The following is a 23387-nucleotide window of genomic DNA, read 5'->3' as shown; positions in this document are numbered from 1 at the left end:
TGGCGCAACGGAAATGGGGCTCCGGGGGGAAACTGTGGGCCAGGGAGTTGGGGGCCGGGGAATGGGGGGTGTAGGGAGCCCATAGGGAGCCCATAAGGAGCCTATAGGGAGCCAAAGGGACCCAAAGGGACCCTATAGGGACCCAAAGGGATCCTATAGGAACCCAAAGGGACCCGAAGGGATCCTATAGAGACCCTATAGGGACCCCATAAGGACCTTATAGGGACCCAAAGGGATCCAAAGTGACCCAAAGGGATCCAAAGGGACCCCATAGGGACCCGAAGGGAGCCCATAGGGACCCAAAGGGATCCTATAGGACCCTATAGGGACCCGAAGGGACCCTATAGGGAGCCAAAGGGATCCTATAGGGACCCAAAGGGACTCAAAGGGACCCTATGGGGACCTGAAGGGACACAAAGGGACCTAAAGGGATCCTATAGGGACCCTGTAGGGATCCCATAAGGACCCTATAGGGACCCAAAGGGACTCAAAGGGACCCAACGGGACCCAATAGAGATCCTATAGGGAGCCAAAAGGACCCTATAGGGACCCTATAGGGACCCAAATGGATCCTATAGGGAGCCAAAGGGACCCAAAGGGACCCTATAGGGACCCTGTAGGGAACCAAAGGGATCCTATAGGGACCCCAAGGGATCCTATAGGACCCTATAGGGACCCAAAAGGACCCAAAGGGACCCTATAGGGACCCCAAAGGGACCCCAAGGGACCCAAAGGGACCCCATAGGGACCCGAAGGGACCCAAAGGGATCCTATAGGGATCCGAAGGGACCCAAAGGGATCCTATAGGGACCCAAAGGGACCCTATAGAGACCCTATAGGAATCCCAAAGGGATCCTATAGAGACCCTATAGGGACCCCATAAGGACCCTATAGGGACCCCATAGGGAGCCCATAGGGACCCAAAGGAATCCTATAGGGACCCTATAGGGACCCCATAAGGACCCTATAGGGACCCAAAGGGATCCTATAGGGACACTATAGGGACCCAAAGGGATCCTATAGGGACACTATAGGGAGCCAAAGGGACCCAAAGGGATCCTATAGGGACCCTGTAGGGACCCAAAGGGACCCCATAGGGACCCTATATGGACCCTATAGGGACAGTGCGGGGTCCAGGAGCCCCATAGTCAGCTGGGAAGTCCCTGGGCACCCCTATGAGTACCCACACACCCCCTACATGCCCCTATAGGCAGCCGTAGACCCCCTATAGACACAGACACACCCCCTACATGCCCCCTATAGACACCAATACACCCATTGGCAGCCCTATATATGCATGTACCTCCTCTATGTGCCCCTATAGATGCCCATACAACCCCTGGGCACTATAGGTACGTGCACATCCCCACTATGTCCCCTACAGCCACCCAAACACACGCCCCATGACCCCTATAGACACTATACACACCCCTATGCTCCCTATATACACTGACACAGCCCCATGTGCCCTACAGACACCCATACACCCCCATGCACCCTATGGACACCCATACTCCCCCCTCTACCCCCAAAATGACCCTTATATTCACCCACACCCCCCCGGTGACTCCTATAGACACCCACGCACACACCCTGAGCCCCCCAAATCCCCCACATACCCCCCCCGTGCCCCTATATACACCCACACCCTCCCTGTCCCCCCCGACACTCCTATACGCACCCCATACATCCCGTGGGGTCGGAGGGGATGACACCGCATACACCTGTACACACCCTATAGGGACCATATGGCCCGGGCCCATCTTCCACCCCCCTCTATAGGGCTGTACGCGGCCCTACACACCCCCAGGGGCACCCAGCCCTATACGGCAGCCCTATAGGGTCACCAGGAGGCCCCACAGAGGCTCCGGGGCGCCCCGTTCCCATGTGGGGCCGTCGATCCGCTCCAGAGTGAACGGGGCAGAGGAGAGGCCGTGTCCATACGTAGCTTTATTCACACAACATGGAGTCGCCTCTACATGTCCATGCGGCGTAATTACAGAGTTCCTCGGGTAACGAGCGGCGCGGGGGGGGGGGGGACACCCCAAATCTGCTGGGGGGGGGCCCCCCGCTCGTCCCCCACCACTCCCCTCCGCGCCCGCAGCCCCCCCCTCTTGGGGCTGGGAGTGGTTTGGGTTTTGTTCCTCTCGTTTTTTGTTTGTTTGTTTTTTTTTTTCCGCTTTTTTCTTTCTTTTTTTTTTGTTTTTTGTTTATTTTTTTAAGTGTTTTCACCGTAATAAATTAAAAACGCAGCGCTGAAAAGAAAAAAATAAAAAGGGGGAAAAAAAAGGGAAAAAAAAAAGGGGGGAAAAAAGAAAAAAAAAGGAAAAAAAGGAGAAAAAAGGAAAAAAAGGAAAAAAAAAGGAAAAAAATGGGAAAAAAAGGGGAAAAAAGGGAAAAAAAAAGGAAAATAAGGGGGGAAAAAAAGGGAAAAAAGGGGGAAAAAAGGGGAAAAAAAAGGGAGAAAAAAAGGGGGGGAAAAAAAAGAAAGAGAAAATCAATATATAAAATCCAGGGGGGGAAAAAAACTCAACAAATAAAATAAAATAAGTGAAATAAAATAAAATAAAATAATAAAATAAGTAAAATAAAATAAAATAAACCGAAATAAAATAAAATTAAAGAGTTTACAACAACGAGACCGAAATCCGGGTGCCCGAACCCGGGGGACCGCGGCCGCTTACAAAAAATCTCTGTACAACTTCTGTCCGAGCCGGGGGTGTGGGGGGGGTCCCCGCCACCGACCCCCCCCCCCCGTGTCCCCATTTGGGGACAACGCGGTGGCCCCCGGGGCGAGGAGGAGGAGGAGGGGGAGGGCGGGCGGCGGCGATAAAATAGCATCTGCAATTAAAACTATCTCGTTAGCAAACGTTTCTATGTAATATCTCTCTTTATAGCTCTATACACTCTGACTGGCCTGGGGGCCCCCCCGAAATATGTGTTGTGTCCCCCCCCCCCCAAAAAAAAAAGGTGGTCGCCGGATGGAGCAGAAGGCACTTGCTCGCTGGCGACGCCGTTGTGGCCCTGGGGGGGGGGACACGCGTTGGGGGGTCCTTGGGGACAGGCGGTGGTGGCCTTGGGGAGGGGGAACTGGGAGGAGGTGGTGGGCACTGGGGGGGGGTTTGGTGGGACCAGGAGGAGCTGATGGGTGTTGAGATGGGTCCAGAAGGACCGGAGGTGGGGGGGTCCAAGATGGGTCCGTAAGGACCAGGAGGAGTTGATGGGTGCCAAGATGGTTCCAGAAGGTTCCAGAAGGAGGTTGTGGGTGCCAAGATGGTTCCAGAAGGTTCCAGAAGGACCAGGAGGAGGTTGTGGGTGCCAAGATGGTTCCAGAAGGACCAGGAGGAGATCATGGGTGCCAAGATGCTTCCAGAAGGTTCCAGAAGGACCAGGGGGAGCTGATGGGTGCTGAGATGGGCCTGGAAGGACCAGGAGGAGGTTGTGGGTGCCAAGATGGTTCCAGAAGGACCAGGAGGAGATCCCCACATCGAGTCCAACTCCTGGCTCCACGCAGAAGCGCCCAAAAACCAGACCATGGCCAAACGCTCCTTGACCTCCTTCAGGCTCGGTGCCGTGACCACGTCCCTGGGGAACCCGTCCCAGTGCCCCATCACCTCTGGGTGCAGAACCTGTCCCTAACCCCCAGCCTGACCCTCCCCTGTCCCAGCTCCATGCTGTCCCTTCGGGTCCTGTCGCTGTCCCCAGAGAGCAGAGCCTCTCGTGAGGGAGCTGCAGGCCGCCATGAGGCCTCCCCTTGGTCTGCTCTGGGTTCAACAAACCAAGGGACCTCATGGCTCCTCACACCTCTTCCCCTCGGGACCAGGAGGAGATGATGGGTTAGGCAGGGCCAAAAAGATGTCTGGGGCCAAGATGGGTCCTCTGGGGCCGAGTGTAGGTGATGGGTACGGGGATGGATCCAGCAGGGCCAAGGGGACGTGGTTGGGTGCTGAGAAGGGTCCTTTGGGACCAGGCGGTGCTGAAGGGTGGTGAGATGGGGTCTTCAGGGCTGGGTGGTGGTGAGATGGGTCCTTCAGGACCTGGTGGTAGTGAGATGGGTCCCTTAGGACCTGGTGGTAGTGAGATGGGTCCCTTAGGACCTGGTGGTAGTGAGATGGGTCCCTTAGGACCTGGTGGTGGTAAGATGGGTCCCTCAGGACCTAGTGGTGGTGATGTATGGTGAGATGGGTCCTTCAGAGCCTCATGGTGGTGAGATGGGTCCTTCAAGACCTGGTGATGATGAGATGGGTCCCTCGGGACCTGGTGGTGATGAGATGGGTCCTTCAGAGCCTCCTGGTGGTGAGATGGTTCCTTCAAGACCTGGTGGCACTGATGTATGGTGAGATGGTTCCTTCAGAGCCTGGTGGTGGTAAGATGGGTCCCTCAGGACCTGGTGGTGATGAGATGGGTCCCTCAGGACCTAGTGGTGATGAGATGGGTCCCTCAGGACCTAGTGGTGGTGATGTATGGTGAGATGGTTCCTTCACGGCCTGGTTGTGATGGGATGGGTCCTTCAGAGCCTCGTGGTGGTGAGATGCGTCCATCAGGACCTGGTGATGATGAGATGGGTCCCTCAGGACCTAGTGGCACTGATGTATGGTGAGATGGGTCCTTCAGAGCCTTGTAGTGGTGAGATGGGTCCTTCAGAGCCTGGTTGTGATGAGATGGGTCCTTCAGGACCTGGTGGTACGGAGATGGGTCCCTCAGGACCTGGTGGTACTGATGGGTTGTGCTCCCCAGCGCTGCTCCGAGGGACGGGCACCAGGACGGGACAAGACCAGCCTGCCCAGCTCCCCCAGCACCCCCGGGTGGGCAACGGCAGGGGGCTGAGCCACCCAGGGGCCCCCAGCACCCGCAGGGACGTGGCACGTGTCCATGGGACGTTTGTTCCTCCTGTCCCCAAAGTGCCACCTAGGTATCTGCGTCGTGTCTCCCGCCCCACTCTGCTGTCACCTGGTCCACAGCGGTGGCCGTGCCAGACCCCATGGACACAGGTTATTGCTGAACCGTTACCCGCTCGTCCCCAACACCGTCCCCCGGTCCCCACTGCCACCTGCACCCACGCCCACGGCCACCCACACCACCCGTGACAGCCACGCCACCCTGGGGCGCTCCTGGGTGGGCGCTGCGAGTCCAGGACCCCCCAAATTGTCCAGCGGGGAGGTGGGCAGTGAGTGAGGTGGCCGGAGCATCGGGAGCGAGCAGGGGACCCGGCTCGTGCTCCTCGGCCACGTCGGGTCGGGGTGGACGGGGTGGCGGTGGGATCGGGTGGTGGCTTCGCCCCGCGTGCTGCTATAGGACGCCCTCCATGAAGCTGGTGTCGAGGTGCTGGATGAGCACCCGGATGAAGGACATCTCCTTGCGGGTGTTCTCGAAGATGATCCGCGGGTCGTCCGACTGGCAGCGCAGGCAGTTGGGGGCCATCACCATGGCCAGGTTATTGACGTCCATCTTGGTGACGGCCACGTTGGCCGGCTGCACGAACACCTGGGGAAGAGGAGCACGGGGGTGAGCTCCTTGGATGAGATGGGAGTGAAGAACCAAGGGGGGAGCCCAAAACCACATGCCAGCACCCCAAAACCATCAGCGGGGCCCGTGGGAGTGGTGGGACCCCGTCCTTCTTACCTGTAGGAAGCGGATGAGGTAGCACAGCACCATTTTGTTGATCCTGGGCAGAGAGTGGACGACAGCGATGGCTGCCTCGGGGTTCTCGTAGTGGGTGATGCACTGCTCGTAGAACTCGTGGGGGATCAGCGGCTCCTCCAGCTCCCGGTACCACAGCTTCAGCAGGGACGCTGCGGGACGAGGGCAGCCGTGAGACACGGGGCTGCAGCTTTGCCCCTACCCCACGTCCCCCCACGCGCCCACCCGGCCCCTACCGGGAACGTGGGGGTCCTCCAAGCCCGTGGGGATCTTCCACTGGTCCACCTGCAGCTTGAGCGCGTTGACCTCATCGATGTCCCCGGGGACCCTGTGTGGGTTGGAGCAAGGAGAAGCTTGGGGGCTGCTCCTCACCCCCGAGGGAGGAGAAGGGCACCCGTGGGGTGGTGACGACCCCCACCGCGCGCGACACGGGGCCGTACCTGAAGATGCCCTCGGTCTGGTCCCCGTTGAGCGCCAGCACCTCCTCGGAGAGGCGCGTTTGCACCCAGGGCAGCTGCCGGTCGGGGTAGCGCTCCTTCTGCATGGCGATGATGTCCTGCAGGGAGCTCCCGAACATGGAGGGGTTGAAGACGGCGTTCTTGGCGTGGCGGATCTCCTCGATGTTCGGCTTCTTCAGGCCCTGCGGGAGACAGAGCAGCCGCCCTGTGGTCGTTGTCCCCGCACGTGGGGCTTGGCCGGGGGACGCGAGATGGGAACAGGGGGTCCTGCGCTGTGCCAGTCCCACCGCGTGGACCTTTGAGTCTGATTTGGGAGGAACCTGCAGACCTTGAACCCTGAGCGTGGTGGGATGCAGAAGGGATGGACGCAGCAGATAACCGCATGACACGATGCAGCGAGGATGTGTGCACGGTGGGATGCAGAAGAGCAGGAACACCACCTCCTCCAGCCCTCCCAACGCGGGGACCCCCCAAAAGCTGGATCTGGCCCCGTGCCTCCCCTCTAGGCAGTGCCGAGGACCGAAGGAGCCACTTTGCTCCTGAAACCACTCTGCTCTGAGCCCTGCATCATGGCCGTGCTCACTTCACGTTGACGTGCCCATCCCACACCTTCCCCCCATGGATTTTTGGGGACCCGTGGCACCGTCCTGCCCTGTCTCTGGTGCCGCTTGCCCCTGTCCCCACCGCGGGCAGGAACACGTCCGCGGGGCCTGGAGGTACCTTCTTGGCTCCGGTCAGGGCTGCCTTCTGCAGCTTGTTGTAGCAGTACTTGGCATAGGTGCTGATGGCCACCCCTGCAAGAGAGAGCAGAGCGCCGTCACGAGGACGTCGGGGAGCCACCGGGGACCACCACTGTGGCATCACCGGGGGTGGCGGCTCCATCTCCGTCCCCATCACCTGGGGGGGGTCCTTTCAAGGTGGACACGGAGCAGTGGGAGGGGACGGCCCCGCTCTGGGGACATCCTGGCAGCTCCGTGTCCAGGACAGAAGCTTTGGTTTCGTCGTGGCCCCGAAGAGCAGGATCTGACCAGCCCCCACCACCACCAGTGACCCTGCTTGAGCATGGCTTCGGGTCCAGATGCAGGCGGGGATGCACGCGTGGCCCCAAACTTTCCCTGATCCAAGAGCAAAACAAACTGGATCCTTCTAAACCAGCCCCTGGGGATTTGATTGGGTATCCACATGGATGAGGACGGGGGAAGCAATGTGCTGCCTCCTTCTGCTTCCTCCTCTGGGCAAAATCCCTTTTTAAAAAATATTTTGAATTTATGTTTTATTATTCTTATTTTATATATTTGTTACTTTATCTATTTTTTATTTTTTATTTTTATATTTGTGCAAAGCAGAGAACAAAGTCATCCTTCAGAAGATCCTGTGGTCAGCTCCTCGTTGGCATTGCTACCCCTCCACCATCCTGACACCCCCAAAAATGTCGTGATTAAACCCAACCTGAGGTCACCGTTTGCCTCCATCCCTGGATGCCACTGCCAAAGGCAGCCACGGGTTTCTCTGGGGTTTTCTGGAGCCCCCCATGTGTGGGGACCAGGGGGTCCGCCTGTCCTGACGCCAGCTATGATGGCACCGAGATGTGGTGATGCTGGCACAAGACATTGCATGGTGACACCTATGCCCACTGGGGACTTGATGACCAAGGTCATCAAGTCCAACCATCGGTGAAGATCATCAGCTGATCATCAAGTCCTACCGTCAACGAAGATAACCAATTGATCAAGTCCAACTATCAATGAAGATCACCAACTGATCAAGTCCAATTGTCAATGAAGATCACAAATCGATCTTCAAGTCCAAACATCAACTGAGATCATCAATTGGTCATCAAGTCCAACCATCGGTGAAGATCACCAACTGATCATCAAATCCTACCATCAATGAAGATCACAAATTGATCATCATATCCAACTGTCAATGAAGATAACCAATTGATCAAGTCCAACTGTCAATGAAGATCATCAATCGGTCATGAAGTCCAACCACCAATGAAGATCATCAGTTGATGATCAAGTCCAACCGTCAACACAGATCATCAGTTGACCATCAAGTCCAACCATCAAAGAGCAGACTCGGGACTCCCGGCCACTCGGGGGGGTCCCCGAGCCCCTTCCTCCCCGCTCCCCGTGCAGCGCAGCCCCTCCAAGCACCTACGCAGCGAGCAGAGCCCAGGGGGAGCTGGGGAGTGGGGGGGTGAAAGCCGAAAAGCAGCAGCTTTGCTACGAGGGCCGAGAGAGGGGGGCCCCAAGCGAGCGGTGACACGACCCCTACCATCATGCTCTTCGATATAGGGCTTGGGTTTCTTTCTCAATTTGGATTTCTTCTTACTGTTCCTTTCCAGGACCTCTTTAATGTGCTGTGTCACTGGGAAACAAACAAAGCGATGAAGACAACAGAATGGAACAAAAGAAAATAAAACGAAATGAAATATAAAACGGAATGAAATATAAAACGGAATGAAATATAAAACGGAATGAAAAATAAAATGGAATGAAAAATAAAAAAGTAAAATTAAAAAAATAGAAAAAAGCAAATAAAAATAAATTCAATAAGTCAAAATAAAAAATATAAAATATTCGAATGTAAAAACAAAATAATATGAAAAATGATTACAATCAAACAAGAATAAATAAAAATCAAACAAAATGAAATAAAATAAAAATATAAAAATATAATATAAAAATAAATATAAAAATAAATATAAAAACATAAATACAAAACGTGGAGGAAAATTGAAAATTAAAAAAATATGAAATAAAACCTAAAAAAAACCAACAAAAAAGGAAACAAAATAACAATGAAACAACACAAAGTGAATAAAAATGGAACAAAACAACAAAATGGCTGGACGGGCAGGGGCCTTTCAAACCTGCCCGCTCCCACGGGCTCCGGTGAGCGCCCCGGTGGGCCGAGGGCGCGTTTGGTAGTGCCGTGGCTGAGCGGGGCGGCGTGAGGCCGACGCGTGGTGCGGGCACGGGCAGCGTCTCCGCTGGGTGGCACAGCAAAGCCAGCGCGTGGCGCGGGGCGAAGTGAGCTTGGTGCCTCTGCTGCGGGTGCTGGTGGTGGCCGCGGGCCCCTCGCCGTGCCCCAACGGGGGATTTTGTCCCCATGTAGAGCCCCAAGGGGCTCGTCGTGGAGATGGATGTGGTGGATGTCATCTGTCTGCCTTTTTTTCAGTTCAGGTTTTTATAGAGAGGGTGTTAAGTGTGGGTTCGATGACCAGGCAGTGAGGCGGATCGAAAACGGGGTGAGCGCTGAGCCCCAGTAGAATCAAGCCCTGGGTATATATTGGAGAGCACTGGGCACACTGGGGAGAGCCCAGCGCGGGGCCCATGAGGGGTGGCAGGGCCTGGAGCCCCACTTCCACGAGGAGAGACCCCGAGAGCTGGGGCTGCTCGGCCTGGAGAGGAGGAGGCTCCGGGGGAGCTCCCCCACGTCCCTGCTTACAAGGAGATGGACTTGCTGCATCTTCAGGATGCGGCCATCCCAGAGCCCACGGAGCTCTGATTCACGGAGAGGGAACGTGAAACCAGAGCATGGGGGCCACACAAATTGACGGGACCCCCCTGGCTCATCCCCACCCAGCACCTCGGGGGCGGCCGAGCCCGCGCCGTGAGCGGAGGTGTCCAAGCTCACTTCGTGCCGGGCCTCGTGCTGGGTTGCTGTGCGCCCAGAGGAGAGGGTTGGTGCTAAGGCCAGCCCCGCAACCACTGCACCTCCTGGCGTGCTATCGCCGAGTTTCTCACCCACGTTTCATCAAGGACACGACGTGCGTGAATGCGACGGGGAGAGGAAAAAAAAAAAAGACCCAAGGAATGGGGTGCGCCATCGGCCAACGGCACCGGTTTGCCTCTTACCTTTGGTGTCGTTCACCGGATCCATGTGCCTGTAAATATATCCTTCTAGATAGGAATGGAATTTGGGGGTGGGGGGGAAGAAGGCCAAACAAATGGCCATGAGCTCCCAGCCCCGGGCCAGGCTCTCGTATCGGAAGTTCTCGGTGGTCTGCCGGCACAGCTGGATGTAGAGCTCGTCTCGCAGGCCCTGCATGCTCCAGCCCTTGGTGGCGATCTCCAAGGCCACGTTGAGTTGGTCCGTCTTGGCCCGCCGGTCCCCCATGTACATCTGAATCAGTTTAAATATCTCGCACGCCTCCTTCTTGACGTTGCGGTCGTTGGTCATGATCATGGGCTTCTTGATGGACTCGCTGCTCCAGGCCAGCATGTTGGCGATGGACACCTTCCTGCGGAAGAGCCCCTGCGTGTGCTTGTTGAAGTGCTTGGAGGCCCAGTTCTCAATGTCCGTCTCCGAGGAGGGCTTCCGCAGGTTGAAGGTGGGGAAGACGCAGCTGGCGCTGGGCATCATGTTCCTGGTCTGCCTGCTGCTCTCGAACTGGGCGCAGGCGCCGAGGTCTTCTGACTGGGAGAGAACGGCCGGACAGGGTTATTAGCGGTGCGCCCCGACCCACTGTGGACGGCAGACGATGGTGGCCAGCCCCATATCCACAGAGCCACCTTCACACACGGTTTTCTGGTGTCCCCAAGCCCGGGAGGAGGCTGGTGGACACCAGCAGCAGGCTGGGGACAAGTGACTTTGGGAGCCAGACACGTCCTCGTGGACACCAGGAGCAAGTGGGACCCTAAAAGGCATCGGCAAAAAGGGTTTTCTTCCCTTGGATCCCACGTGCAGAAGGACGTGGGTGCCTGGGATTTAGCCTCGCACAGCACCCACCTGGTGAGGACCTGGTGCTGGTTTGGGTCCTCCTGCTACTGGTACCAGTGCTGACCCAGGATCTGGGGCACCAGCAACCTGCCCCAGCATCTCACCGCCCTCAGTGTGAACAATTTCTTCCCTATATACAATTGAATCCAATTAGCCCCGGCCTTAATTAGCACAGCTGGGGGGAAAGCCAGAGCCTGAGGGGCTGAGCACCAACAGCAGTTGGCCGTGACCCCCTGGCAGGTCCTGCTACGGGTCCTCCTGTTCTAATGTTCTAATTAAGAAGGGCAATTTACTTACTTATTTTTTTTTTACTTAATCTACCCTGGGTTCTGCCTCATCTCAGCTGCTACGGCCCCGAAGAAATCGCCGGCCAAACCCTGGTTTCTGGCACGGGAGCTGTTGGAGGAGAAGCAGCTCCTGAAGCCACAGCACGGCGCAGAGCTCGAGCTACCGGGGCTGTGGTGTCACCTGCGGGCATGTCCTGCTGGATCTGAGGTGGAATATGGGGTTTAAACCTGCTTTGCAACGAAAATGAGCTTTATTTAACCGTCAGCGTGGTGGGGATGCCAGGCATGGTTGGCCTGCCAAGGCTGCAGCGGCACCCAAAGGACGGAGGGTCCGTGGGACGTGTGGGGAAACCCCCAAACCACCGGGGATGCCCCCAAAACACCAGGGACACCCCCAAAACCACCAGGGACGCCCCCGGGTCGTTACCTGAGATGGGTGCAGGTAGGGCTCGGGGGATGCCAGGTTGGTCTGCACGGAGACGCTCTTCTCCAGCAGGATCTGGGGGAAGCCCAGCTTCTCGAAGGTGTTCCTCTTCCAGTGCTTGTTGTCCTGCTGGGCCAGCGCCTCGTCCTCGCTGAAGGCTCGCACCACCGGGCCTGGCATGGGCAAGGGCAACGCGCCGTCGCTCTCGTAGCCCGAGCCGTCCTTTTGGGAATCCCAGCTGCTCCTCTGCTTCATGTGGTAGTGAGCCTGCTGAGCCTCCCACGCCAGGCGTGCCTGCGCCAGGAAGGGCTCGGGGAAGCCCCGCGCCGCCTCCGCCTCCGCCGCCTTGCTCTCCGTCCGGTTCATCTGCGAGCGCGCCGGCACGGCACGATCCTCGCCCGCCGCCGGCTGCTCGCCGAGGGCCTCCCGGTCCCCCGAGCCGTCCGTGGAGGAGGCGTTGGGCTCGTGGGGCAGCGAGGGCTTGCGGCTTTTCCTTTTCCTGGTGGAGGGCGAGTAGCCGGTGGAGGACATGGTGTCCTGCTGGCTGGACCACGACATAGAGTCCTCGCCCGGGGCCGCCTGGCCCGCCGGCTGCCCGGGGCAGAAATCGGGTCCTTCCATGCTGCTGTAGTCGCCCGATTTGACGTCCAGGCGCTGGTCGCGGAGCAGGCAGGGGCTGTGCTGCAGTGAGTAGGAGCCGCCGATGGGGTTGGGCGAGTACTTGTGGCGCAGCCCCGTCTTCATTTTGGGGCTGGAGCCCGACTGCTCGACGTAGACCAGCTGCCGGACGTACTCCTTGCCCGCGGGGCTGTACTCCAGGCTCATGAACCTGTCGGGACACTTCTGCTTGGTGAGCACCAGCTGCTGGTAGGGCGAGTTGGAGCCCTGCTTGGGCGACTGGAGGAAGGGGTGAGGCTTGCGGATGGGCGACTTCTGGGGCGAGCCGGCCTTGTAGCTGCCGCTGGCTTCGTACTGCATGTCCACGGGGGGCTCGTCGTAGATGGGCGCCTGGTACTCCATGGGGGGCTCCTCGTAGAGCGGCGGCTCGTAGGCGTAGCGGGGCGAGGAGGGCTGCGACTCGCTCGAGTGCTTGCGGTGCTGCGTCTGCAGCGGGGAGCAGAAGGAGTCGCCCCGGCCCAGCAGCGGCGAGCAGCTGCCCACGTGCTCAGCCCTCTTCAAGAAGGGCGAGGGCTTCCTCTCCGGGAAGAAGACGGAGTTGTCGGCCTCGGGGGTGAAGGTCTGCAGGTTGGGGGACTGCTGGCCCCCCGAGGGGCGGCGCGAGCGGGTGCCCGGCTGGCCGTCGGGCGCGTAGCCGTTGCCCTGGTGCATGAGGAAGCTGGGCTCGCGGTCGGTCACCTTGATCAGCATCCGCTCCTTGGTGCCGGCGTTCCATCGCAGGGAGGACGTCCTGCGGGGGGGGCAAACACAGCGGTCAGGGGGCAAGGAGGGTGCCTGTGGTGGTGGGGGGCAGCCCAAACATCTTGGACAGCCCAGGGCATGGCGCGCAGCTCCACGTCCCAGAGCCGTGCACACCACGGTTGGACGTCCCCTCCTCGCATCCCCATCCCACCTCCTCCACCCGGCCCCCTCCTTGGTTTCCCGGTGTCCCCCTCCTTCTCCTCCAGCCCCCTGCTTGGGCATTGTCCCTTCTGTCCCCACCCGGCCCCGTTCCCTTCCGTGCGCCCTCCCTGCCAACAAAAACCCCAGCCTCGCCCCCCTCCTGAAGTTTTCCACTGAAACTCTGAAAAAAAATGACGTAGGGCACAGCACGAAGAAGCTCCGGGAAGGACCACGACACCCAAACTCAGGGTTTTTATAACGGGGAGCACCGAGTGTGTGAATGAACCCCTGCGCGTGCCACCGGCGTCCCCATGCTCTGAAACCACGGGGGGCACCTCCTGGCAGCACCAGAGCAGCTGGGGCAATTTTGGGGCGTTTATAGATGGGTGCCGTGCCCCGCTGGGCTCCTAGAGCAAGACCAGCACCCTGCACGCGATGCTCGTGCTGAAAACTTCTTGACTGCTTTCATCTGCACGGCGTTTCTGCAGCTTTTCAGCTGCAGCCTTCAAGCTGGATTGCAGCCAGCGCAGATGGGGGCCCGGTTGAGGGTCTCGGAGAGCCTGGTGCCAGCCGGGGCTTCCAGAAGCCCCCCCGTTACACGACATCGAGTCGGGAACGGGACGGAGCCCTACTCGGTTCCTCACCCCCAGCATCACCACCGTGCGTCCTGGTGCCTTTGGGGTTGAAAGCTCTGCTAAAAAGGAAGCTCACGATGGAGAAACCTGCTTTTGGGGCAGACCTGATGTCTTTTTTTGGTCAGATCTGAGCCATCCCCAGCAGCACCAGAGGTGCCACCAAGGTGCAGGGACCATCCCTGGACAGGGACAGGTCCCCCGGGGTGCTCTCACAGAGGGGAGCCTCCAAAACTGCCCCGATACATCCAACCCGCCTCCATCCCACAGGCACCGCAACCAGAAAGTGAAAAGCCTCTCCCATTTCCCACATTTTCAGCCCCCACCCCTATTTCACCCCTATTTCAGCAGCAGCGGGTAGGAATAAAAACCCCACCGAGCAGACCGCGGCGCGGCGCCTCACGTCCCCCAGCCGAGGCAGAGCTGTAAATCAGAGCAGGAACAGCAAGCAACAACCCCAGAGCTCCACCGTGCCATCCAGGGTTATTGCTGAGCACTAGAAAGCATCACCACGGGCTAAATTTAATTTTCTGCCTGTAAAAGGAATGCTCGGAAAAGGGCTTTTTGCTTTTTTTTTTTTTTTTTTTGCGGCTAAATCGCTGCAGCCGCCGTGCCCACGAGCGGCTCGGTGACGGCGATAAGTGGAAATGATCCTGATGGCGAGGAGAGGCCAGCATGGGGCCGTGCCCGGCTCCACGCAGGGTTTTGCTAGAAAAAGTGCCTGTTTTTGGTGCTCGCAGGCATGGCTCGGCTCCACGAATCGTGCCCAAAACGATGCCCGCAGCCGGGGCCACCCGTCGGCTCCACGAGTGTTTCTGCTCGTCCTGGTTCCCCTTCGCTCCTCTCCCCTTGAATTATGGCACCAGCACGGCTGCGCTTACAACCCCGTGCGCAACCCCATTGCGAAATGCCCCCCCAAATCCTCTAAATTCTACCAGAAAAACCAATTTATGTGAAATCAGTCGGCAGCGACGTTAAAATCAGCGCCGCGCCAGGGAACACCAGCACGGACCGCAGCGGGGCTGCTGTAGCAGCACCACCGACCTTCCCCATCTTCCCTATCCTCCCCTGCAGCCACTGGCACCGGTGGCGTTGCCCCAAATGCTGCCAGCAGCACCGGGCGTTGCACCAAAACTGCTGCATTTCTGTCCTGCAACACCCAAAAGCAAGACCGACCCCGACACGCGCATCTCTTCGCGCTGCCTCTGCTCGTGCTGGTGTTACTCAGCCTGGGCCAGTAATTTAGCTCTAGAATTAAATGCCTTTTCACCTCTCGGAGGGAAAAAAAAGCCCTTAAGTTGTACTAATTCACATAAATCAGCTTCCCACGTTGTTCGTGCGCGGCGGTGCTCACACCCAGAGGAGGGTGAACCCAGGCAGAACCGTCCTCGCCGTCCCCGCACGGGGTCGTTCCCTTTGGAGATCTTTCCAATGCGACCCCCCCAAGACTTCGTTGCTCCTTATCTGCCGTGCCCAAGGACGTGCAGACACAGAGCTACACTTACAAATACCCCGGAGCTCAGATCCTGATGGAGATCTCACATCCCCGCTCGCTGCCGACGGCGTTTGGAAGGGCGGCGACTCGGCTCCCTGCACCGGGCGCGGGCATTTCGGCAGGGCTGCCATCCCAGGGTGCTTCAGACCCGGTGAGGCCAGCACCCACCGTCCGGCGAGGGGCTACATCAGTGCATTTTGCCCCAAAATGGGAGAGCACCGGGCTCCTCTGCAAACCTCGGGGGAGCGCAAACGGCGTTTCGCCTCCTCTGCCGTGCGTTTCCGAGCCCCCCGGCCTCTCCGCGTCCTCCTCCTCCTCCTCCTCCTCGCCTCCCCTGCTGTGCACATGGCTTTCGCTCTCGCCTCGGCGCTCAGCTTTGCCTGGCACGGCGTGGTGCATCCCTGCGACGGGGAAGAAGCAGCAGGAACGGCACCGGAGGGGTGTCAGCAGCGGTTGGGGGCCGGGGACAGGCGGGGACGGGGCTCATCTCGCCGCCCGCGCTCGGGTTTGGCCCAGCCTCCAGCCCATCTGCCGACTGCAGGGCTCGCTCCAAGGGTGCCCGAGGTCTCCTGGGGCTTCGTTCCCTGCCTAAAATACTGCTGCAGCTTCGAGGCCTGCGAGCAAAGCAAGCACGAAGCTCCCTGCCAAAAAAAAAAAAAACAAAACTCCGAAGAACCGCCGGAGTTAAATGAAAAGAAGGGAGATTTTTGCCTTGGGGTGAGCGCGCCGCCCTGCCAAGCCTTCTCCTGAATGGAAGGAGCAGGCTGCGACATTTGGGGCACTTTTTTGGTGCGTTTTTGGACGGCGCTTTTGCCTTCGGGGCTGCAGAACCCGAATTTCTCCGTGCAACATTTCCCCCGCCCGCCGCTTCCCGTCTCCCGTGGCGTCCGCTCCAATTAGCGGCAGCGGGAGCCAAGCCAGGAGGAGGAGATAACGAGCCCTCCGTCCCTCACCCCCCTTCAATACCACGGAGTTTTCCCTCGCAGGAACCCCCCCAAAAATCCCCCAATTTCTGGAGAACGAGCAGCAGCTCATTGGACAGGTGGACGGGTCCGCATCCCTTCCACCCCTCACCTGCACCGGGGACCAGAAATCCGGGGGAAAAAGGATTTTTGTGGGCTCTGGGTTTTGAAGGAAACGCTGAAACGGGCTCGTGTGGCTGCTCCTGGCTCTTCCGTGAGAGGGGAGGTGGAGGAGCCTTCGTCGTGATGAAGAGGAGCTGGCAGCAGAAGGCAGGGAGTGGCGGTGACATTTCCTAGAGGCGCAGCGCCGCGGGGAGCCGTGCTCGGGGTCCCGGTGAGCTGGCAACGCGTTCCCGCAGCCAGCCGGGGATTTCAGCTCCTGCTCCCACCCGAGCGGATCCGCGCACCCCAGGGTGCTGAGCCCCGACGCCGATTTTGGAGCCCGCAGGAGGGGCTCGGGCCAGGAGCCCCCCTCCCCAAGGCTGCGCCAGCCCCGCTCCCACCTCCCCGCAGCCCGCAGGCAGGGGGCACTTGAGACCGGCTCCTCCAGAAGGAAGCCCACTCTCAGCTAATTAACCAAAGCTGCTAATTAGCTTCCTGGCTGCAGCTGGGGGGGGCGGCGAGGGCTGTCTGTGGGATTTTTCCAGGCTGAGGTCGGGGAGATGGAGGCGTCCCCTGCAGTGAGGCAGGCGCGGGTACAAACAGGGCCGTGCGCACTGATTGGGGCGAAATTTCCTCTTTTAATCGATGGGGAGAGGGCGGGGGCAGCAGGAGAGGGGGTGGCACTCGCAGTGGGGGTGCTGTCCCCAGGAAAAGGCATCGGGTCCTGTCCCTGGCTGTGGCATCGATCCAGCACCACAGCCCCGTCCTGCTCCGTGTCCCCATCACCTCTCCGTGTCCCCATCACTGCTCCGTGTCCCCGTCACTGCTCCATGTCCCCGTCACCACTCTATTGCTCCACGTTCCCATCACCATTCCACGTCCCTGCCACCTCTCCACGTCCCCACGAGCGCTCCGTGTCCCCCCCCACCAGCCTAAATCCAGGGAAGCCCTGGGGCAGTTTCCTCAGCCCGGCGATCGCCTGAAACCCCGACCCCGATCTGAGCAGGAGAATGCTGACGCCCATCTGACAAGCAAGAAATAGGTGAAATGTGTGCCCACAGCCATGTAGAAATCCCAGAAAGGAGCCTAAATGTGGTTGCAGTGCCGAGAGGCATCCGAGACATCGCCCGCTGCGCTGGGATGCGCTGGGATGGACCAGGAGGGTCCCGCCTGCACCCCCAACCCCATATCAGACCCCACGACTTCTCTTGTGCCTGCCTGAAATGCCTTCCTCGTCTATGAGAATGAAAAGAAAATATTAAAACGCCGTTTTATGAAATTTTGCAGCAGCCAGGCCGTGGTCCAGTGCTCAGAGAGCAGCGCAGACGGCACCGAGCTGCAGAAAGGGCACGCGGCGCCCCTGCTCCAAAAAAACACCAAAATAACACCAAAATGAATCCCTTATTAAGGGCGGTCATAAAGCAAAAACCACAGCAGGTGGAGGGAAGGAGACGGGGAGGACAACCAGAAGATATTTGCAGCTCCTTCCCCACAGGCTGCCCATGCCCCACGCCGCGCTGTGGAGGCCACGTTTCGGACCCGAACCCCGGTACAGGAGGGAAATTTCGGCTACCTGTAGTGGAGGAGTTGGCCTTCCGCATTGTAATCCCGATAAATGTCATATTCTTTCTCAAACACTCCGGAGGGCGGCGAACTGCAATACAGTAATGGTGAACAAGGGGTTACAACAGCGACCGGGACGCGCACGTGCCCTTATTAACGTCCCATCGCCTTTAGGATCAACGAAGATTTAGGATCCATGAAGCCCATCCACAGAGATGGGCACCCTGTCGGGCTGGGCTTTGTGCCTATATCCTGACATCAAGTTTTGAGTCATTAATTGGGTGTTTAACACATGATGGAAGAGAATAGAGTAGAGTAGAGTAGAGTAGAGTAGAGTAGAGTAGAGTAGAGTGGAGTGGAGTGGAGTGGAGTGGAGTGGAGTGGAGTGGAGTAGAGTAGAGTAGAGTAGAGTAGAGTAGAGTAGAGTAGAGTAGAGTGGAGTGGAGTGGAGTGGAGTAGAGTAGAGAGAGTAGAGTAGAGTAGAGTAGAGTAGAGTAGAGTAGAGTAGAGTAGAGTAGAGTAGAGTGGAATGGGGATGGGGATGGGATGGGATGGGATGGGATGAGATGGGGATGGGTTGGGATGGGATGGGATGGGTTGGGATGGGATGGGGATGGGGATGGGATGGGATGGGATTTATAACAACAGCCCCACGCAGAGGGCAGGGGTTATGGATATTCACCAACATCGCTCCCCCTCCTCCCGCTAATAGCCCTGCCGCTCCGTTGGCCAAAGCCAACACAGGTGGAAGGGGCGAGTGCCAAAAAAAGCCTTTTTTGGGGCACATCCTCATTTACCACATCGCAGTTGGTTGTACCATGTGCACGCCGTGCCCCTCCCGCGCTCGTTAGCCACCTTATTAATCTTTGCCGAAGGGCAACGCGGTCTGATATTGCTCCTACTTACGGCTGGTATTTGCTCGGGGAGCACAGGAAAGGTCTTTTTTTGCCTTTATCTCCGCTGAGGGCCGTGCAAATCGTCAGGCTCGTTTGCAAAACAGGCGGCGCCGCGCAAATTATTAGACATTTGATCCGCAGCAGAACGTAACGGCAAACATCTGGAGAAATAACTTCCTCCTGAGCAGTTCTCTAAGCTGCCGCATTAACAAGCCCTACGTACACATTAAGGCGCTTGCGTTAATAAAATTCAGATCAGATGCTGGTTTCGGGAGAAGAAAACAAATCTTCCTAATAGGATAGACCTCAAAGAATTTATTCAAGCAAGTGGCAATAAAATTAAGCTTCTGTCAAAGCTAATTTTAATGAGGCTTCTGAGCCCTGAAATTATGACTGCGTTGAATTGCTTAATCCCTTTTCCCTCTCCAACGCACGTGAAGGCACGTGCCTCCTCTTTCGTGACACTCAGCCTCTTCTCAAGGGAAAGGCGTCAGCTCTCTCTTATCGTGCTGTACCCAGAGCCACGACTGCAGCGTCCCCTCCACGGCGGGCAAGCCTTGGTAGGTTTGATGGAAGGGGACCGATGCTCACAAAGCTTCCTAAAGAAGCTGTGGAAACAATACTTGAGGTTTATGGCAGTGGTTGTTGGGAGAAGACCTCAAGGAAGCTCAAGGTTCAGAAGACCTCAAGGTATTTCAAGGTCAAGAAGACCTCAAGGAAGTTCAAGGTCCAGAAGACCTCAAGAAAACTCAAGGTCCAGAAGACCTCAAGGAAACTCAGGGTCAAGAAGACCTCAAGGAAGCTCAAGGTCCAGAAGACCTCAAGGAAGCTCAAGGTCAAGAAGACCTCAAGGAAGCTCAAGGTCAAGAAGACCTTCAGGCAAGTTCATTGAATCACAGAATGTGCCAAGGGACTCACAAGCATCATCGGGTCCAAATCCTGAAAAGCATGGAAAGTCCAACTCAAGGTGCCCCCCAGCACCCGGTCCCTGCGTTAGGGTCATCAGCATGGAGGTGTCCTCCAAGGAACCAACTTTTATGGGTTGGTTGCCTGGGATTTGTTTAATCCCTTCCTGAACCTGCTGCAATATCCACCTCCCACGGCAACACGCTCCAGACACCTGCTACATGCTGTGTACCTCACTTCATCCCCTCCCTTCCCAAAAAAATACACAAAAAAATCACCCGATCATCAGCAGTCCCGTACAACCTTATATTTTTCAAGGCTCTTGCAAATAAAGGGCACCGAGCGTGTTTCCTTCAATCTCAGGGCAAAACTGTGCTGGCTGGGACTCTGGGAGCAAGGTGAGGATGGGACCCGGGCTCCCCAAGCCTCCATCCCTGCTCGTGCCCACCCACCAGGAGGTCCGAGGAGCCACGCACAAATTCTAGATGGTTTCCAATCACTTGGTGCAAAGGTCCTGCCAACACCACGGAGGCTGTCGTGCTTCTGGTGGTGCCAGCTGGAGGTGCAAGGGTGTGTGAGCTCGTAGGTGATGGAGATTGTTCCACATAACTACAATATCAGAGCATTCCAGAGCTTTGGCACCTCAAATGGAACTCCACGAGGTGCCCAGGAGCCAGGACAGCCCATGGGGCTGGAGAGATGCTGACTCGGCACCCCTAACACCTCGCAATCTTTAAGGAATGGTTTCGGAGGCAATAAATAGATTAAAAGTAAGCTCATGGTCCAGAACTGCCCAGCAAGGTGCTGAGATAGAGATCTCCAGGAGATCTCCTGGATTTTTGGCAGAGCAACCCCAAAGCGCAGTCGTTGTGGTGTTGCTGATGAGTTTGAGTTCGTTATCGCGGCGATCAGCTCTTGCTGATGAAGCTGCCAAGGGGACTGAAGGCAGGTATCGAATCCATCCACAGTGCCACGAGTTCCAGGCTGAAGCTCTCCAAGGAGGAGACCCCAAGGTTTCTCTGGACAAACAGAGGCCGTTTGATCTTCTGGAGTAACCAGGGGTCTTTGATCGCCCCCATGAAGTTACCAAAACCAACGCCCGCGTGCGCCTCGCTGCGCCCAAGCCCAGGTCAGGCTGGTGCCGGTCTGCAAAACCCCACCAGCAAAACCCTTCTTTTTCTATTCTATATTTTATTTCTATTTTTCACTCACACAGCAGTGGGGACGCTGCGTGAGGCCAGAAGCGAGCTCTGAGTCACCGGGCAGAGGTTGAAATTGCCGAAAGCTCCATGCCCCGTGTCGGTCCGACCCGTGCTCGGCACCGCTCCTAAAAACCTCGGAGAGCGCTTCGTAAGGGGACAAGTGCTCCACGCACTGCTGCCCACGGAAGCCAGGCCAGCAGGGGCTGAACAATGCTGCTGCTTAAATATTAACAGCCTGGCAAGCCTGCCCGGGGCCCTCCAGCCAGCTCCTTCCAGCAGCTCTCGTTCGTGCGTGCCGAAATCAGAGCGAGTGGCTCCGCTCTTAACGCCCTCCCTGCACCATTTGGGTCCTCTCAGAGAAGGCATGCCCAAAAGGGAGGGCATCCTGCTGTCCCCATCCTGCTGTCCTCATCCTGCTGTCCCCATCCTGCTGTCCTCATCCTGCTGTCCCCGTCCTGCTGTCCTCATCCTGCTGTCCGTGTCCTTCTGTCCCCGTCCTGCCGTCTCCATCCTCCTGCGGCTCTGGATGGACTCATGGCTAGGAGGTGGTTTAGCCATGGGACGCCCTAGGTCAAGCCAACGGTTGTTTTTTGGGGATCTTGAAGGTTTTTTCCAACCTAGGTGACCCCAGAGCGCAGGGTGGTGGAGACGGGGCCACGTTGTCCCCAGCTGTGCCATCCCCGTGCGGGTGCTGAGCGAGGTTCGGCAGGGTCGGCAACATATCCACTGCAAACGGGGCAAAGCAAGATCCAGGACAATTCCCACCTTCCAGAGGTGGAAGGCACTTTAAAAAGTGCCTTTTCTCTAGATCAGGGTCCTCGCAATGCTGCTGGGAGGTTTTGGTGTCCTTGGTGCTCGAGGGGACTTTTGGGGCGCTGGGGACCCGCTCAGCCCTGCCGATGCTGCAGGACCGAATCCCACTGGAGCCATCGCACCCACTCGCTACGGATGATGCCCCCTGACTCCAGCAGCCCAAATTGAGCCTGGACGGGACCCATGGGGCTCAGAGAAGCTGGCCTTTAATTGTACTTTGTTAATTGGAGGGATCCCTGTACTTATTAAATAGTTCATGCATCTGGAACCACCGCTGCAGCTGTCATTGCACAAACTCCTTGCGCAAACCCCCAGGGCACAGCAGCACCTCCTTACCATGAAAGAAACGGCAAATTTGGGGCGTTTTCCTCCTTCTCATCCTGCCCAAATGCTGGCAGTGCCCATGCAGGGCTCCGAGGGGCTGGGGAGGTGCAGAACACTCTGATTTTAGCAGCCCACGCAGGGCGACGTCTGTCATCTCAGCAGGCTAACTCCAACAACCGTGGTTGCATCTGAGCTCGCACTGATGAGGCCAAAAGCTCTGGTGGTGATTTTTTGGGGATTTGGGATCCCCCAAGCACAGGGAACAGCCTCCTCCTCCTCAGCACGACGTGTGGCAACATCTTTAGTTCCACCCAGAGCCCTGCTACCCGTGGCTGGCACACGGTGCCACCACATCCCCGCCACGGACCCAAGGAGCTGGAGGGTGCCCGCAGCCCAACAGCTCCTCCTGAGCCCTACCAAGGGAATAAAGCTGCTAATTAGGGGAAAAATTAACTTCAAATGGCTCCAGAGGAGCTCCCCCTCCGGCTCCTGTCCCTCTGCGCCCCCCACCCCAGCTCCTGCCCAAGCCCCGTTTGATGAATCGTGAAGCACCCAAAGCATCAAGAAAAGGGGACTGCACCTCCAGCAGAGCTAAAAAAAAATGTCTAATCATGTTATTATTTTTTTTTTCCTTTTTCCCCCCTGGAAGAGGAGGTGGCACCGCTTCCCAGCGGCTCCGAGCGCTGCTTTTATTTTTAAAAGAAGGGAAAGTGACGTGCCCGAAAATAGCACAGCGCGGTGGCAAAGCCAGGAATAGAAATGAAATCCCAGCGCCTAATCCCCTGTGTTAATCGCTGGACCGCAAGGCTTCATACGCTTAATTACAGCCGCTGCTTCTAAAAAAGAGAAAAAAAAAAAGAAAAAAGAGGGGAAAAAGATGTTTTTCTTTGCTGTTATGTAAACTGCACGTCGGGCCGGACGCCCTGTGCATGCGTTGGATGGACACCCAGCTACCCCGAGCCTGTTGTGCAGGCAGAACACAAAAAATCAGCAGGACGTGGACAGGGAGCTTTGCCCCAATTTGCCCCAAAGCGCTTTGCCCCAAGGAAATGCCAGATGGGAACGATTTTCCCCCAAATATTTGAAAACAGCACGAGGAAGGGGGTTAAACCCCAGCCTTCACCCCGCAAACGTCTCCCCGTGGAGCTCGTGGCGTTCGTCAGGTGCCAGAGAGCAAAAAGCAAGAGGAGAGAAAACAAAAAGAGAAAATCTCTGTTTTAGCCCCATTTGCTGAAAAACCTGCAATTTCCTGCTGCGTTCCCCTCCCTGGGCTGGCAGCGTCCCCGACCCAGCAACCGGGGTCCTGCTGGGGAAATGAGGTCCCGGAGGAGTTCACAATTTGGGGTAGGATCCCACCTCGACTGCCTGCGGTGTTCCAGATTTGGGGAGCAA

General features: G+C 57.5%; 2 protein-coding genes across 5 annotated transcripts in view; both read right to left on the bottom strand.

Moving 5' to 3' along the window:
- Positions 1 to 3611, bottom strand: part of DGAT1 (diacylglycerol O-acyltransferase 1) — a gene marked incomplete at its 5' end in the record, with an annotated part of 9692 nt that extends 6081 nt beyond the window's left edge. Inside the window, one exon of the mRNA XM_082755413.1 lies at positions 3133 to 3611. Within this exon, the coding sequence (XP_082611539.1) occupies positions 3133 to 3611 (479 nt within the window). The remainder of the gene's footprint in view (positions 1 to 3132) is intronic.
- Positions 3612 to 4342: 731 nt separating this feature from the next.
- Positions 4343 to 23387, bottom strand: part of ARHGAP39 (Rho GTPase activating protein 39) — an 83081-nt gene continuing 64036 nt past the window's right edge. Inside the window, exons 3-11 of one of the 4 annotated variants that reach the window (XM_082754840.1) lie at positions 17865 to 17945; positions 11544 to 12948; positions 9965 to 10526; positions 8379 to 8471; positions 6819 to 6892; positions 6081 to 6280; positions 5877 to 5968; positions 5623 to 5792; positions 4343 to 5484 (exon numbers count right to left, since the gene is read on the bottom strand). In XM_082754840.1, coding sequence (XP_082610966.1) covers positions 5290 to 5484; positions 5623 to 5792; positions 5877 to 5968; positions 6081 to 6280; positions 6819 to 6892; positions 8379 to 8471; positions 9965 to 10526; positions 11544 to 12948; positions 17865 to 17945 — 2872 coding nt within the window. In that variant the 3' untranslated portion in view covers positions 4343 to 5289. Of the gene's footprint in view, positions 5485 to 5622; positions 5793 to 5876; positions 5969 to 6080; positions 6281 to 6818; positions 6893 to 8378; positions 8472 to 9964; positions 10527 to 11543; positions 12949 to 15237; positions 15335 to 17864; positions 17946 to 23387 lie in introns of those variants that run through there. The other 3 variants (XM_082754843.1, XM_082754842.1, XM_082754841.1) reach the window with 3 other exon arrangements.

The sequence above is a fragment of the Aythya marila genome (assembly GCF_965140915.1).
Source record: "Aythya marila genome assembly, chromosome: 2".
NCBI classification, from domain to species: domain Eukaryota; kingdom Metazoa; phylum Chordata; class Aves; order Anseriformes; family Anatidae; genus Aythya; species Aythya marila.
This window is presented reverse-complemented; position numbering and strand designations above follow the sequence as displayed.